This window comes from Perca fluviatilis, chromosome 4, assembly GCF_010015445.1.
Source record: "Perca fluviatilis chromosome 4, GENO_Pfluv_1.0, whole genome shotgun sequence".
NCBI classification, from domain to species: Eukaryota; Metazoa; Chordata; class Actinopteri; order Perciformes; family Percidae; genus Perca; species Perca fluviatilis.
Window position 1 is genome coordinate 18177507 of NC_053115.1, and position 17405 is coordinate 18194911.

The window sequence follows — 17405 nt, forward strand, 5'->3', positions numbered from 1 at the left end:
CTTCAAAGCATTAGAACATAATTCATTAACCATTAAAAAATATTTCATAAAGTGTGATTTATTAGAAAACTACAATGGACTCCATGTTTATTATAGCGTAGGCTGGGCTATAGCTTTTATTGACCCCTCCATCATTGTACACATATACAGTACGAGGCTATAGGCTACTTCCTACTGTGAGACAACAGAGGATGTTCCTCCTGTGGTGCCTCCCTCAGGATGGTTTAATACACATACCAGATTAGACGGTAATCCCACACTCACAATGTGCATGCGCAAACTAAAGTGCGTGAGACGGACGACGGACGGTTCGGTGTTAATACAAACAACAAACTGCGTTCACTCTCCATACCAAATCCCCTGTACGAGAATTGGCGATGATGACTTAAACGAGGTAAGGTCTTTTTTTTAACGGTTTGTCTGTCGGCAAATCCGAACATTTATTCTGGTGTGTCAACTGAGTTTGTCGCCCCGTTTCAGACAGGATTTAACCGGGTTGTCCCGTTACAGGCTGAGCTGCACTTTGCAACAAATTGACAAATAAAGTAGAGTCTAAACTTTATAGTTTAAGCCACGTTTGCTCAGTTTCACACGAACGTAATTTAAGAGAAAACCATGCATAATATGCATGAATGATCCCTGGTACAATGTGTTGCCCTGTGTGGATAATTGCGCCGTGTGGTGACCCACTTGGCAGATAGAGCCCCGGGTTGTTCATATTCAAGTCACAATGCAGCGCCACAGGGAAACTAATGAAACGTTTAAAGTTTCTAATGCACCTGTGAACATTTTATTATTCTTCCTGGTGATACGCCAGAGGAATGTGTATTCAGTTGTACAGCTCAGAAAAGTGGTGTTTGCTTATCAATCCCTGTCTGTGCTATATCTGTCACAAGGGGGTGGAATAAGTAATCAGATGCCTTACTTAAGTAAAAGTAGCAATGCCACAATTAGTATAGGTCCTGGGTAAGATATGTATGCACTTCATTTAGCGGAGAATACCTCAACTGTTATAGACTAATATGACCCCATTGAACAACGTGGGATGTGTGCCAAAAATCTCTACCCGGGACGAAAGTCCTGAAAATAACCACAACAGGTGACACTATTATCACACCGGTTACAGGTGAATGGGACTTTTTCCTTCCCTTTATAGATATCCTCATACATTTCTACCAGATTAATCTTCATATTAAGAGAAATACTTTTTGTTTTACACTTTGTCTAAAAAAATAAAATAAAATATGCAAATTAGGCAATATCTCATTAAATATGCGTACATAGAAACCCTTGAAGCTACAGATTTTCTGAGGTGATCACAATGTTCACAATGACCATGATTATAAGGTCACAGAAGAGTGTAAGCATTGATTTAAAGAAAATGGCTAAAAAACAGCCATAAAATTAGCAACATACAGGAATTGCCAGTTATTTATTAACCTAAACTTTAAAATCTTACATTTCCTAAATATTACTGTCATCACCTCCAACTTTTTTTGTCAACAAAAGTTTACTTGGCAGCCATAGTGACCTGAGGTCATAGCAGAGCACATGGCTGTCAAGCAAGATGACATGTGAGATCAAGAAAAGTAAGGAAATCTACTCTTTATTCTTTGTGTTGGCGTGTACAGTACACGTATTACGTGTCATTATCATATGAGTTGTAATTTCGTGTATTTAAATAATTATAATTAATTTGTATCAGTTTTATATTTAATTTAGTGTGTATTGTAGCTAGCTAACTGCTGGCTGCTGGTGTTTTTTTTTTGTTTAGTTTTTTTTGCAAAATGGGGAAAATGTCATCACCAGTACATCACAACTTGTGATCACATAGTCTCGGACAAGTTGATGAAGTTACAGTGTCTTCATGTCATGAAGTTATTCCTCACAAAGAACAGATAAGTTAATACATACCAATTACTCATATTTGAAACCTTATTTTACAAAATTCCAAAAGATCTGGAGAGAGTGAGAGAACAACTTATCCATCCTCCAAGAGCTCTGGCTCATCCGCAACTCAGGAGCGAAAAGATCAATATTACCACTTCATGATATCTGCATAGCGCTGGGAGACGAGCTCACACAGCGTCTCCCAGCACTACATGCGCTGACTGGGTGCGATACAACCAGCAAAATATCAACCAAACTTGCAGCTCTGAACACTGTCAGCAAACCAGACAACTCTTCTCTGATTCTCAATTTTAACTGTCCACAGCTAACAGAGACTGCAATACAAATGGAGGAAACATTCTTGGTCAAATGTCTCAAACCTTCAACGGACATGGAGATATTTGACGACCTGCGCATTGCTGCGTTTGATAGTAATGCCCTTAAGATGGACTTTGAGAGGACTGCTTGCACCTCAACTAATGCAAGAAAACATATACAAAGAGCCTATTATCAACAGGAGTTTTGGGTCCAACTAGCACCATTTACAGATGCCACCTCGATCTTAAATGCAGATGCTTATAGTTTTGTAAGAAAGGGCAGTTTATCAGTACCTGAGATTGTAATCTCAAAACCTGAAGGCTTGCCAGATCCCTGCTCGTGTGGCAAGTGTGCACACAAGAATGGGTGTCCCTGTCGGGTAGCTGGTATTCGTTGTTGCAATGCAAATGCAGGGGAGGCTATAGTTGTAAAAATCCTATCACTGAATGAGCTCTCATCATCATCCCCATACCTGGACTCTGTTGTGAAAGTTTTACCTTGCAACACAGGGAATAAACCTGTTGTTAAGTTAACGATCCAATGATAATAGCAAGGTTGGATTTAAAATGTCTGTATATTAATCAAATGCTTGTTTTCTTTCTTTTAAAAAAGTCCCTTGTTTGTATACAATTGTATTTATAATTTTTCATTCAATACAGCACAAAACAGGACATCCCCCAAGTTTAATGTACAAACAATGCTGTATATTCTATAAAATGATCACGTTTTCTATGTAAAAATCAATTAATCCTAATCTGCAATACTACCATAGCTGTTAAATAAACAGTGGAGGAAATGTAGGACATTTTTTTCCTAGAAACACAGTGAAGAAGTATAAAGTAGCGTAAAATAGAAATACTCAAGTAAAGTACAAGTACCTTAAATTTGTACAGTATATGAGTAAACATTCCAACACTGTTTGTCACACACTCAGCACCTGTTGCTGTCGTACATGCGTACGTGACATTATATTTGTTTAAAAACTTAAAACCACACGGCTACAGGCTTTGTATTTCCATTGTGTTGCCAGTTATTTATGAAACAATGGATTTAAGGTTGTTTTGTTCTTTCTGGAATTAATAATTGAAATGGTACTGGCCCACTTTTATGCAGTTTTGTTTCAGTATCATGCACAGAAAAACAGTATGAGTGCAGGATTGCACAGGATTATACCATGTCATCTTGTCCCACATTTTATAATAATCATAGCAATCCTGGCATCAGATAACAAAGGTTAATCTCTTGTTTTTCCATTTGTAAAGCCCGTCTGTAAGCATGGATGTTGATTTTATGAATGTTATTGCCTGAACTGAAACTGATTCAAATGTTTAAGATTATTTTATGTGAAAATGATCCATACATGTATTAATTGTATTGTACTTGTGTATGCTTTTAAACTGTCTTGCAGCTCCTAAGGACTTGACCTGACCTGGTGCTTTCCTCGCTCCAAATACTGTACATTTGATCAAAGCCCGACATTCACAACATCCTTATTAAGGATGCAAGGGTGCACATAATGCTGTTTCCTCTTTGGGCTGGATGTATACCCATAGCCTACTAGCTCATGGGCAGCAAGTGCTCACTTGACATTTCAGAGTCTGTATCAGCGACAGGATGTCTAAATGTGAGCTGATTGAGCTGAAGGACCTCAGTGTAAATGATCCCATTGAGCTGGCTGCTCCTGCGGCCCGCACAGCCCCACCACCTGTAAACCCGGGTCAGCCAAGCCTCTTCCATGTCGTCCGTCTGGTCGGAGACAGCGTCAGCATCGAGGCACCCCAGTGCCAGATAGAAGAGGCTGGCGTGGGTCATGACTTCCAGCCGTACAGTCACACCCATCTCACCTGGTGTGACCTGTGTGGAGAATTCATCTGGGGTCTTTATAAGCAAAGTTTACGCTGCGCCAGTAAGTAACTTGTGCATGCAAATTTGTTTAGAGTGTAAGTCTGGTAATATTTTACCCTTGTGCCATAGACCTTTGTTGTTATTAAAAGCACATCAATGAGCCAAAATGTTGTGCTGAGCGACATGTTCCTTTAATACCATTAACATGTGCACTGTAGTTTATTTTGAGTCCTGCTGCCAGATATGCTCACTAGAGCACCAAATGTGTATTAATCCACAGCTAAAAATAGTCCCCAACAAACTCATTGTTTACTCCTGTTTGTAACATTTGTTAAAACTATACATTGCAAGTACATTATTTAGTAATATTTAAAAATGAATAGATTTTAAAGAAAATTTTAAGATTTAAGTCTTTAGTAGGAACAAATGGGCTTGGTGCTGAGAGCCACAGACAGGTTGGGAAGTATGGAGACACGGTGGGACGGATATTTGATTTTGGGTATAAGAAAAATGTAGAATAACACTAGCCTTGTCCTTTATGTTTGATGTGTAAATGATGAGAATATTTTTCTGCAGCCGTTGACCTAAAAAGCAAAGAGTACCAGCTACTTCATCGTTATTGCGTGTGACACAATGACGTACAGTACAAGGATGCCTTGAATTGTCATGTTCCTGCATATGTGATTAATAGACATAGTGAACCATTGTGATTGCTTACTTAAGGTCGTAAAGAACACTGGTATTAAGATAAATCCTTTAGCCTTATTAGAAACGGCTTAAAATGCCCTCAGATAAAAGCCCAAATCAGCTCTGTAGCCCCATAATAACTAAGTGATGTCCATCCAAAGCTCATAGAGCTGTGACGTAGTCTTCACTTTCCAGTATCATCAGAATGCAGGATGCTCATGTTATTTTTCTATTCATGAGAAACTTTATCACAGAGTTTGTACTAATCTGTAGGAAGCTCTGGCAAGCTTCATGTTGGAACATTTCTATCCAAGTTCAACCAAGAAATGAACTGCTGTCGCACTTATAAACAAACTTGACAGGGTGAAAACGGCTTATAATTAACATCCCATTAAATCTCAAACATGGGCAATTTTTATTTTGTAGATACAAACATTTTGGCATGTTGCTTACATAACATAGATAATGCATCTAGGTTAATGTGTTTTGGGTAATGTTTTTCAGCACAGGGACAGATTACTGAACAAAATTCACAGAAGGCTCTACACAACACGCGTTGACCGCTAGCCAAAGTATAATTGAGAATTCATCACTCTGGCTTTTTTTTTTTTTTTTTTTTTTTTTTTTTTTTTTTTTTTTTTTTTTTTTTTCCTCAGACTGCAGTTACACTTGTCACTACCGCTGCCGACCATTCATCCAGCTGGACTGCAGCACAGATAATTTGTTGACAAACAAGGAAGATTTCTCTATCGACTCCCTCGAGACAGACACAAATGTGGTGAGAAACCAAGCTACAATCACATATTTTATCAATAGTACATTTGTATAGAAAGCTGTCTTTATTGGATTGTTTTAGGTGAGTAGGTCAAAGCAGATGGAGGCCACCAGATTGTCCGCTGCTGTCCAGAGTGTCACTGTGCCATATGTCCTCAAAGACGCTGGTTTTATTACCTCCTCATTGTCAATGCATCTATAGAGAACGTAATTTAGGAGAGAGCTAAGGGGAGGGAATAACTTAACAACTTTACAATAAAACAGCTGCCTTTATTTCAGAACCACACAAAACAAATCTAGGACCAACAGTTATCAGATAGTTATCAGAAAGGATTGGTTCACTGTTTTTCAGCTCACTCAGACAATATTAATAATAAGTCTACCATCATGTCCAATGGGGCATTCAGCAAAAATCAGAAAAGTTGATATATCATGATTTTTAAAGCCCTAATAGATTGCTTAACTAGACTGTGTAATATGGGACATATTATGGAAGACTCACTTTTTTCGGTGCTTGTGCACATACCTATGTCTCGTACAGGCTCATTAGGATATACTGGCCCCCATCTGAGTATCTCCACCCATGGCTTAGAACTACCTTTGCAAAGGTGCTCCATATTTTTCTCACAAGCCAATCAGAGCAGACTGGGCTTTTTCAGGAGGATGGCTTAAAGACACTAAAACGGAGCGTTTCAGACAGAGGGTGAACACAGGTACGCTATATTCAAACAGACAGTAGGAGAAAAATAATGTGTTTTTAAAAAAAAATTAAAGTATGTAAACATGTTCTTGTAGAAACCCAACATACAAGTATGCACATGAACATTTGCATTATTATATCCCCTTTAAAACACAGCATGAATATGTGGCAGAATGGGGAATTTCTGGTGGAGTTGTGATATGGTTAGTTATATATGGAAACTACATTTTAATGTGAATATGTACACACATATCAGCAATAACATTGGGTGAAAGTGTTTCATTTAGGATCATTTGAGCAGCTCTCCTCTGGGGGTGGGCTGGCCATTTAGACATCTTTGTGAGGTTTTATTGTCAGGGAGGAGCAAATGGAAACGCTGAGGTCAAAAGAGCTGTTAGCAGAATCAGATCTCTCGAGGCAGAAGAAAGGACAGAGGAGAGCTAAGTAAATTCTGACATATAACTCCAGAAATTATTTTAAGATTTTGGCAATGACAAAAATCTAATAAAGTTCACTGGAACCTTGGAGATGACCTGGGGAAGCACAGCAAGTACTGACACATTCTGCAGCCAGGAGGACAGTAGCTCAGAGCTGGAACCGTATTTTACTGCATATACGTCTTTCTTTCACAAGGTAAGAAGATCAGCGGTGAGGCTATGGCATGATTCAAAGGCACAAAGCTGTTTTCACTTTCTGGTTAACTATATAAAATCACGTATTTATTTTCTAACCACAGACAAAAAGCTTGAATTGGTTTTACTTTTATTTCCATGCACCTGTTCTCTGTCACTTTCTCTCCATCCTCAACGCTCACTTGTGAGGACAAGCTTTCTGCTGACTTTATGTGGCCTATTTGCTGCTCTTTTCTTTTTAGGACGAACAGATCGATTGGGGTAACCGGGCGTTGACTGTTAGTGAGATTCAACAGAAGGTTAAGGAGTATAATGCACAGATCAACAGCAATCTCTACATGATGGTTGTGAGTGACTAATAAACATTTTTTCTTTGAACATTCATCCATGCACAAATGTGTACTTGAACTGTATTTCAATTGTAATAACATTCAGAGATGTGTACTTGGGGCGACCTCTAGTTCACCCAGTAAGAGCGTGCGCCCCATGTAGGCTGAGTCCTCTGCAGAGGCTCGGGTTTGAGTCCGACCTGCGGCCCTTTGCTGTGTGTCATCCCCCATCTCTCTCCCACCTTTCCTGTCTATCTACTGTCACTATGAAATAAAAGGAAAACCCCCCAAAAAAATTATCTTAAAAAAAAAAAAAAAAAGAGATGTGTACTTGAGACTTGGCGACTTGGACTCTAGTCGAATGTAGTCACTGTTTTGATAGTCTACATCCATGACGTTCCACTTCGGAGATTCCACCGGATTTAACTCTTTTCAGCCAGATGTCCGTTAGCTTGCATTTTGTTTGTGTTGGAATTTTAAACTCCAGTCTATTTATGAGGACTATGGTTAACTGCTCCTCAGATCTCTGCAGGGTAAATCCAGACAGCTAGCTAGACTATTTGTCCAATCTGAGTTTTCTGTTGCTCGACTAAAACAACTTTTGAACGTACACCAATCCCGGAATGCTGTGTGGACTAGCCAGACCCTCCTCCGCAGCGCTGTGGAGGAGGGTCTGGCAAAGCAAGACTACTGTTTTGATGACTTGCAACTTGACTTGACAAAAAATAAATGACTTGAGACTCGACTTGGACTTGTAAGTAAATGACTCGAGACTTGACTTGAGGCGGGATGACTCGGATGCCTTGCGTGTATTCATACGTGTGAATGTTAGCTGTTATATATATAAAATAATATAATTTTATGTTTTCACATTTCTGTCTAGTACCATCAAGCATGCTATGCAGCAGTGCAAACTGTGAATCAAGATTGGACGACTCAAAAAGCTCTCCAGTATGTGATTGTCATGACTGGATGACTGGCTGTCAGTCAAACTCCTTACTATGGCAACACGTAACCTCAAAAAACCCTGATGGAGCCTCGTTAATGGCTGCGTCTGTGCCACGAGAAATCAAGGGTGAAGTGTGTCTGTGTATGATGGATTTCTATGGATGGTTATTTGAAGGTGCTGTTAGGTGCGATAGCTAAAAAAATTTACTTTAAAAAAAAAAAAATGTTGATAAGCTCTACCAAACACTCTATCAGTGATGACTGTGATTAATGTAGCTATTACACACTTAGTTTAACAAAAGTTATATCACTTACAGCACCTTTTTAAATAGTAGGTGGGAATAAGATATCCAAATACCTACGCGGCTTAAGAGCTCGATCTGTCAAATAAATATAGATGCACCAAGTTGTAGAATGACACACTGTTTGATGTTGTAGTCTGGCTGTCAGTATTTCACTGTTTCAAAAGTGATGGGGAGGGAATATGAAATAAATAAGTAATAATTAGTTTTGCTTTGATTACATTCATTTCACTGAATTTGAAATATAATACAGATGAAATTCATTGTCATACTTATTTTACTAGTTATACAAATTAGCCAATCATTTTATAAGATGGGCTACTAATACCTTGTCTTTTCTCTTTATAAAGACCAAATACTACAGGTAAGAGTGTGAAAAAAAGTGACTTGATTTGGGACTTGACTTGCCTTAACTAAGGACTTGCCTTGATTTGACATAACCTGTGACTTGACTTGACTTGCCCCCCAAAACAAAAATAACTTGAGAATTCCTTGAGACCTGGACCAAATGACTTGAGACTTACTTGGGACTTGAACAAAGATGACTTGGTCACAACACTGTTAGTATTTAATAGTTTGCGGACCACTTCAATCCCATTCTTACAATATGTATTTGTCTACCTTGCAGAATAAAGACGGGTCCTACACTGGTTTCATCAAGGTTCACTTTCAGTTAGTCCGTCCAATCTCCCTCCCTCCCTCTCAGAGCCTGTGCTCAACACAGGAGGAAGATCAGCAGGGCAGAGGGATGAAACGGCGGACATCTTTCTACCTCCCCAAAGATGCTGCCAAGCACCTGCATATTAGCTCCCAAACACGTGTGCGAGAAGTCATCGAGGCATTGCTTAACAAGTTCACCGTGGTGGACAACCCGGCCAAGTTTGCCCTGTTTGAACGTGCTGAGAGACAAAGTCAAGGTAGAATCCTCAATAAAGTGCAGTTACTGTAAAACAATACAGAACCATGTATTGAATTGAAAGTGCTGAATTTTATTTTGTTTAGTGTACATGCGTAAACTGCCTGATGATGAGTGCCCTCTCTACCTGCGCTTGTGTGCTGGCCCCAGTGAAAAAGTCTTGAGTCTGGTTTTGAAAGAGAATGAGACAGGGGAAGTGAATGTAAGTTTCCATCTTCCTCTGAGAATTAATACATATGATAAACATGTCAATATATGCTGAAAAGCAAATAAATGTACTGTAAATACAACAGATTCTAAAGTGAAAAATTGCTCTCTTCCACAGTGGGACGCGTTTAGTTTTCCTGAGTTGTGCAACTTTTTGCGAATCCTGAAGCGTGAGGAAGAAGAGCATGTGCGGCAGATTGTGAAGCGCTACGCTCTTGCTAGAGACACGATGAAGCAGGCCATGGCAAGGATTACTACTCCTGGTTGACTTTAAGCGATTCAACTGATCTTCGTATTTTAATATGATGAAGAAACTTCTGCCACTTTGAATACTATTGTTGATTAGCAATGTAAAAGGGAAGGAAAGAGCTCAGACAATGACACTGACAAGGCTTACTGTAGGCCCTGTTCATTTTGTGCAAGTAGAGCCACTGTTGGGAGAAGTAATAGATTATCTTGGATTTAATTGGATGCAGTTCTTTCTTTTAAAAAACGATGCTGCTTGACTGGATTATTTATAGTGGTAATAACTTTTAGTCTTTCTGGGCATTTATCATATTTAGTTTCATTTATATTCTGTGAAGCTGTTTGAAAAATGTTGGCACTTTAATGAACCTGTAAATTGGATTTTCGGCAAGTTAAATGTGAAACAATGTGTTTACATTCTAACTATTTAATAAAGTGATGATAGTGGTCATTTTGGTGTTATTGTTTAAATTATAGCCTATGAAGTACTAAGTTTGAGAGACTGTGTGTTAGACCAGAAGTCCACATTCTAATGTGACAAAGCTGAAGTAGGCTACACTATGTGGATAAAAGTATGTTGACACCTAATACATTTCATCCATATGTTACAGCTGAACATGTCATTCAAAACCATAGTAATTTATATGTTGTTATAACAGTCAGGGATTTGCTTTTAACCTCTTAGCATTCCGCCCACCTTTCTTTTTTACATGGGGGGAGGGGTGTTCAGGGGTAGATAAAAGGATAACAGTAGATGCCACATAAAAGTGGTGTACATCATCTGAAAACTAGGAACCTGAAGATTAATTTCAGATGCAGCTCAGCAGTGTGTGTCAAGATTTTCTAGTCATAAATCTGAAATGAAAAATGTATGAAGTAATTAAAATAAATTGTGAAAGTGTATTAGGGCTTAGAACATTATAATGGAAGTATATGATGGCCATTCCCATGCTCATGTATGTCTCATAATTAGTTTCAGCAATTTTTTGGGTTGATATAATTTGTTTCCCAGATTTGATGCTAAATTTGATTCATTCAAGAATTGACTAAAAAAATTGTCAATAATCCCTCCAAAATACCACATTTTCGGCGACTGGATGACAAGCACTTCTGTTCTGGAAACTGCTCAGAAGAACCCCCCTTATTGTCAATATACCTAGAAAAGTCATACCTCTTCTGAATGCCCTAGGTTTCATGAGGCTGTGATATCCTAGAGGTCGTATAATGGAGCTTTTTCACAGCAGACATTTTGACTTGTCATAGTAGGAAAAGCACAGTTGAAACTGATAACTTTAACGATGGCTCAATTCCATCAAGTGTCCCAGTAAGCTATTTCAGTGAGTCAGCATGAACAATACCAGGGCCTCTCCTAAGTGGAATGCAGCCATCAAAAATGGTTTTGAATACACCTGTGCTTTGCCTACTGTGACATGTCAACATGTCTGCCGTGAAAAAAGGTCTATAGGTCATTTTATACAGTGAGGTCAAGATTCAAAAAGTGGTCTTACTACAATGAAGTGGCTACTTTGGGGAATGTCATCATCACACATGAATACAATTAGGGCTGGGCAATATATCAATATTATATCGATATCGTGATATGAGACTAGATATCGTCTTAGATTTTGGATATCGTGATATGACATAAGAGTTGTCTTTTCCTGGTTTTAAAGGCTGCATTACAGTAAAGTGATGTACTTTTCTGAACTTACCACACCGTTCTAGGTGTTCTATTATTTGCCTTTTCCTCACTTAGACATTATGTAGGCTACACATTACTGATGATTATTTATCTAAAATCTAAGTGTGAAGATATTTTGTTAAAGCACCAATTGTCAACCCTAGAATATTGGTCAAGAATATTGTGATATCTGATTTTCTCCATATCGCCCAGCCCTAAATACAATTGGGCTCACTAAATCCACAAGTCTCAGTCATACCTAATTTATGCAATTCCAAGACTATATTATAGAAATAATAGAAATATTATAGGCCTACACATCATTTTAGAATAGGCGAAAATAACACATTTGCCCCAAACTGCATGAGGTTAACATAAAGTGGGCATGTCTGTAATGGTGAGACTTCTCGTTTGTGGTAGTGTATGAGGTGTCCATATACTTTTAGCTGTAGTGTACCACACCGTTCTCTTTTAATGTCTATTAATAGCATAGACTGTATAAGTCTATGGTTAATAGTTAATGATACAGGCAGCGAGTTTACAGCAAGTTTTGACTCCTGTGTTTAGCACATTCTGTCCATGTGGCGGCGGTAGCTCACCACAATATCTTTACCAGCCCGCAGAGAAAAACACGGAGAAGAAGAACGTGCAACATTAGTTGGCATAAACCAAACAGCTAGCTAGCGTTTTCTTGTATAGATTTAGCAACCCACCAAGACTAATTCATCAAAGAACATTTCATACCTGCGAACACACCAAACCCCACTTTAGGTATGTTTTTAACCAGCTAAGCGGAAGCGACAAACGCCAATTATCAAAACAGCTAACGTTAGCCATTGGCAGCGGCTGTAAACCTTATTTTGTAACGTTAAACCAGATAGAAACATGTTGACCTGGCTAATGATAGTAACGTTAACATAGTGCTAACCAACCTGTCTTTAGCTAGTGGTAATGCTAGCAGCCAGGACATAAAGAGACATAACATCCACTGTAACTAACACAAGCAGGACCAATTTCTTAATGGTCTTGTCGGTCAAAGCTAGCTAGCTAGCCGTGTTCACCGTCCTGTCCAGATAACCTATGCTAATGCCCGACCCCTCTAAGCAAAGCTGACTAACGTTATTCAGGATTGTCTTGTTTTCAAATAACGTTACAATTTTAACTTGATAATGATAGGACATAGAAGGGTGGTCAGGTTTGCGACCTTGGCAGGCTTTGCATTATAATATACAGTATGTTATATATTACATGTCATTTAGATGGCCTGCTATATTCTGGCATATATGGTCAAATGACTCGAATTATAACCTAACTCGACATCAGTCTGGTCTTTGTCTTCTATTTGTCCTCTATTTTGTGTCTTATGTTAACTATAAGCAATATATAATTAGTGGCTATAGAATAATGGCTAGAAGGGCAAATGCACAGGTGTTGCAGTGTAGCCTATTTGTTGTCTTTTTCATATTTAAGGTAGAGTTATGATCTTTCTCTGGTATCACTTTTCTTGTCCACAGAAACCTGGGTTCCCAGCGTAAGCTGAAAAAAAAAGGATGTTATATTGTTTTGCTTGTGTTATAATATATGGCCTCAAATGACTTAACTCCTCCCTTTCATGTGTCACTTTTCAAAGGTTTCATATTCTGAAAGTCACATTACATCTGGTACAGTAACACTGTAACACTACTGGCAGGCCTGTGACCCAAGAAAATAATGTGCTGCAGCTGAAGATGGGTGGTAGCGGCTCCAAATCCAAAGGATTTTGGCCTTTTTCTGGCTCAGGTAGTACGGACGATCCAACCAAAGATGGAAACGAGCAGTCAATGGCGAGAGTTCGAAGTTTCCCAAGTGCAACACCTTTTGTGTTAACTAGACGAAGGTAAATATAGCCTCAGCAGCACGTAGCCTTCATCGTGCTTTCTTACAGAGATCTGTTCCAATAATCATATTGCCGGCTTACAACACAAATACCCATATTGATATTCCTCGTATTTCCCAGTAAAAGCAGATTTTTGTTTTGTTTACTGTATTAATTTGGAGTCTATAGTTTTATTAGTTTATTTTTTGGGGTCCTGGTCCCTTTGCACCCAGAATGTTTCAAAGAAAAATAGCTCCACATTGATATGATGGCATCTCTCAGTTCCTGCCGATGTGGCAATGCATATATTTTTATTTTTACTTTATTAGTCATACAGTATGTAGGTTAACATGGGGCCAACGGAACAATGACAGTACAAGGCTGTGCCACCTCCACCACTATACTACATGCTTCAAACATCATGCCCAACCTCGCCTAAAAAGGTGCACTATTGAGCTGAAATGTGGGTATGAAGAAGGCTGTTGGAGTTAGCCAATGTGGTTAAAGTTCTTGGACAGAACTCGAGAATGTTTTATGACATGATGTCAAGACCATCGAGAGACGTACCTGTGTTTGCACAGAAAACGTTCCCTCACATTCAGCCTGTGTTTGTTGACACTGAGCAAAATGGAGCCATAAATTCACGTTGTTTGCACAACAATTCTGACCCATCCTCTGTTGCATTATACCGTAAACCAGGATTTGTCTGATCAACTGATCAGTTGTCTGATCAGTTGATGTCTATTCCTTCAGCCAATTTCCTAATAATCTGGAAAATATGGATGGATAATGTTCCCAGTCTATCTTCATTCCTCTCGTTTTTATTTGACAGGAGTGGACACAAGCATAGTGTTCAGCTGCTGCACACTGCTGTTGTACTGAGCTGTTAGCGTATTCTTCTGAGTTTTCAAAACCAGGCATTTTACCCACAGGAAGACAGCTGACTGAATGTTTAGATTTTTTTTGTACACTTTTTAGGTAAACTACATATTGTAATGTAAAAAATGCCAAAGAAGTTTACTGATGAAGCCAAGGCATAAGCAAACTAAGCAGCTCGTTATAGGTTTTTAAATGCTCGCACATTTGTAGGCTCGACAGCCTAAAACCGTTTTTTTTTGGTTGTGTATCTTTAGTGGCTTTTTTGTAATTGATTAACTCTCTTTGTGTAGTATCAAATAGTAGCCTGTATGCAAAAACTAGATAAGATATATTTTATTGTCCGCAGGTAAATTTGTCTTTGGCTCTAAGCCACTGCAACACACAACAAACTCAACAAATAATCAATTTGCAATATCTTAGTCATCCAATAAAATCATATCATTTAATACTACAACTTGGTGCGATTTAATATTTTGAGGCATTAATTAATTTTTGTATCAGTTAAGCCTGCAATTTGGCACTTAGGCAACTGTCGACCTGAAGGCAACACCTTGAATTCTGGGTTTAGAATGTGTGTTGGGTCAGTCAGAATGTTTTGTGCCTCCCTGAGCACAGATTTTTCAAGGCCGAAGATAGTGATGTTCTTTTTCCCTTATGATCTTCATGGCCGTTTGAGTAAGACGTGCAAGCTTAGGCTTTAGCTGTGCTGACAGGTTACCATAACATACTTGCCATAGTGATTTACACTCTCCAAAATAGTTTGATAAAATCAAATCATGAGTTTACTATTTACATCATAGATCTAAGCCTTCTCAACAACAAAAAAACATCCTCTCTTGTAACCTAGAACAAAAGTTTTTCAAAATGTACATGTACATGTACATGTGAGCAAGCAGAATGTGGACACCAAGATATTTATATTATAAACTTGATTTATGGGGACATGAATGATGTGATATTTGAATGATTGCTGGACTATGGTCACCAATTGACTTTGGATTGATTATCATCTCCCCAGTTTTCTTTACATTCACATTAAGGTGGTGAGCATCACAATGGTCCAAAATAATGTTTGATATTCACGTCATCATACGTTGTGTGATTAAGAATTACTGATAAAATGAGTCTTGTAATATTGTCAACAACCTGTAGTTTTAGTATCTTCTGAAGGTTTGGATACACACAGACATATTATGTATGTACGGATAATTAATTTCGTCTCTCTGCTGCAGCTCTATGTACTTTGATGAAGATGGCGACCTGGCCCATGAGTTCTATGAAGAGGCAATTGTGACAAAAAATGGACGTAAAAAAGCCAAGCTGAAGAGGATTCAAAAACACCTAACACCTCAGGTGAAGAAATTATAATCCCTAAATGAATTATCCCTTACTTACCATCAGTAGTTATCTGTATTATCAGTCCAAATAATTGCAATCTCTCTTGTGTCCTTCCAGGGAATTATAAAGCTGGACATCCCTTGCATCCATGTAGATTTCCCAGTTGTCCTCTGTGAAGCCTGATGATGTCTGAGCAGTGTCTCAGACTAGCCACTGTGTCAACTCCGTCCTGTGGTTTCCCCTACAGCTGGAAGCCTGAACCACCTTTTAAAATAACATGATCTCTTGATATATGTGATGCCCTTATGTGGACAGGCTGATGCAATGTGTGCTGAGCCTCTGCATGTGATCTGTTTTGGCTTGTGTGCGATTAGACACAGAATAGGTCACCAATGGAGATCTAGAAGGGTGCCTATTTGGCAAAACCTGCTCAGTTTACAGATCATGGTTTGTGTGCATGTAAGTGTGAATGTGTGTGCAGACAGAGTCCTGACTTTATTGCTGCAGATTGTTTTCTGGTATGATTCATAGAACTTTAGGAGTTAGAGGAGAATGTAACCAGTTCTTCCCTCTGTCACGATCATATGAGTGGGAACGTTTTGAGTGCACACTTGTTTTTTGACACCAACATGACTTGCTTTATTATGCAAAGAACAGGATTTGCTTATCGATAATAGCCTAGGGAGTTGACAATCAGTGGCCCACAAAATCTGAAGTGGATTAATGTCATATTATAATGTTGGATTGACTGGCTTCAATGACCTCAGAGCCACACCTGTACACAGCAGCAGTGAGTCTAGTAAGAGATCCTGTTGTTTCATTTGCTGCTTTGGCATACTATGTTTCACTTTTAATTTATTATAACTGTTTTTTTAATTACAATATCAAATACTCAACTGTGTCATGGTCTGGTTTTTTATATTAATGCATTATAGCTGAACATCTTATTAAAGAGCCTTTACTTTCTCACAAGCTGTCAAGACAAAAGGGGAACGACACATTTTATAATCATGGCCTTAATAACTCCTGCAGGCTTACATTCTACAACTGAAAAGTTACATGGTGGGTGTTTAATTGGCTGATTCTAGTTTAAAAAATAATCTGAAAATATTTTTAACTCAAGATGCATTTACTACATAGGAGTTTTTTCAATGGTTACATTCTCCCCCACCATGTACTGTAGGACTGCCTGTAATGACATGACCTAAGAACTAAACTTCGGTCTGGGAAGTTAGACCTGCATGGTGGGAAATATTTACAGCTTTAAGACTCTTGTTCTGCTGAGTAACACTGAAATGTTGAAAAAGATGAAGGAAGTTACTGGAGAAAATCTCTTTTAATTGTCAAATATGTCTTGCTACGCCAAGTCTTTATTATTTGGCAAGCTTATAAGAGCTAGTAATCAAATAACTTACAGACAGAGAATTCAGCTTTTTGGCAAAGGTAAATACTAAAATGAACTGACAGGATCTGTTCACCCATGTAGTGGAATTAATGCTCCTGACCTCCACCTGTGATGAAATTAGATAGGAAATTGCAAACTGTTGGGAGGTGAAGTGTGTGCGTGTGTGTCTGCTAATGAAGCCTGGGTGAAGGTAAGCGAGGAGTCAAGTGAACCAATGCAATCTCCATGGGAAAGGGGTTTCTACAAAGCTGTCTGTGATGTTCTATTCAGAGGATAAAGAGGGCTGTGCCAAAACCCACTCCACTTTATTGCTTCCATGAAATGATTTTACTCTACACAAGTCTTTTTGTATTTTATTAACCTCTGGATAAGTATCTTTTCCAGCAGAGTCTAGGGGAGACATGGCTGCACAATTATTTTTTGTTGTTTACTTAATAAAGCTGTAATAACATG

At 38.6% G+C, this 17405-nt stretch overlaps 2 protein-coding genes across 4 annotated transcripts; both read left to right on the top strand.

Annotated features, from left to right (window-relative positions):
- The first annotated feature begins 236 nt into the window (after positions 1-236).
- On the top strand, positions 237-10245 carry rassf1 (Ras association domain family member 1). 2 transcript variants are annotated; one of them, XM_039799020.1, is made up of 7 exons: positions 237-394; positions 3617-4114; positions 5397-5518; positions 7089-7193; positions 9054-9342; positions 9428-9543; positions 9667-10245. In XM_039799020.1, exons 2-7 carry the CDS (start codon positions 3823-3825, stop codon positions 9814-9816), a joined length of 1074 nt encoding a protein of 357 aa, XP_039654954.1. In that variant the 5' UTR covers positions 237-394; positions 3617-3822; the 3' UTR covers positions 9817-10245. The 2 variants fall into 2 exon arrangements, with proteins under 2 accessions (XP_039654954.1, XP_039654955.1); XM_039799021.1 differs by lacking the exons at positions 237-394; positions 3617-4114; positions 5397-5518 and adding an exon at positions 5529-6862.
- A 1830-nt stretch (positions 10246-12075) lies between these two features.
- On the top strand, positions 12076-17405 carry tusc2b (tumor suppressor 2, mitochondrial calcium regulator b). Of its 2 annotated transcripts, none has more exons than XM_039798908.1 (4): positions 12076-12246; positions 13166-13351; positions 15442-15562; positions 15665-17405. In XM_039798908.1, the coding sequence occupies exons 2-4, from the start codon at positions 13203-13205 to the stop codon at positions 15728-15730; spliced, it is 336 nt and encodes a 111-aa protein (XP_039654842.1). In that variant the 5' UTR covers positions 12076-12246; positions 13166-13202; the 3' UTR covers positions 15731-17405. The 2 variants fall into 2 exon arrangements, with proteins under 2 accessions (XP_039654842.1, XP_039654841.1); XM_039798907.1 differs by having other exon boundaries at positions 12077-12246; positions 13106-13351.

Coding starts and splice junctions, on each gene's coding strand:
- tusc2b (XM_039798908.1), top strand. CDS start 13,203: ATGGGTGGTAGCGGCTCCAAATCCAAAGGATTTTGGCCTTTTTCTGGC. Junction 13,352..15,441: donor TTTGTGTTAACTAGACGAAG/GTAAATATAGCC, acceptor TCTCTGCTGCAG/CTCTATGTACTTTGATGAAG. Junction 15,563..15,664: donor AAAAACACCTAACACCTCAG/GTGAAGAAATTA, acceptor GTGTCCTTCCAG/GGAATTATAAAGCTGGACAT.
- rassf1 (XM_039799020.1), top strand. CDS start 3,823: ATGTCTAAATGTGAGCTGATTGAGCTGAAGGACCTCAGTGTAAATGAT. Junction 4,115..5,396: donor GCAAAGTTTACGCTGCGCCA/GTAAGTAACTTG, acceptor TTTTTTCCTCAG/ACTGCAGTTACACTTGTCAC. Junction 5,519..7,088: donor TCGAGACAGACACAAATGTG/GTGAGAAACCAA, acceptor TTTTCTTTTTAG/GACGAACAGATCGATTGGGG.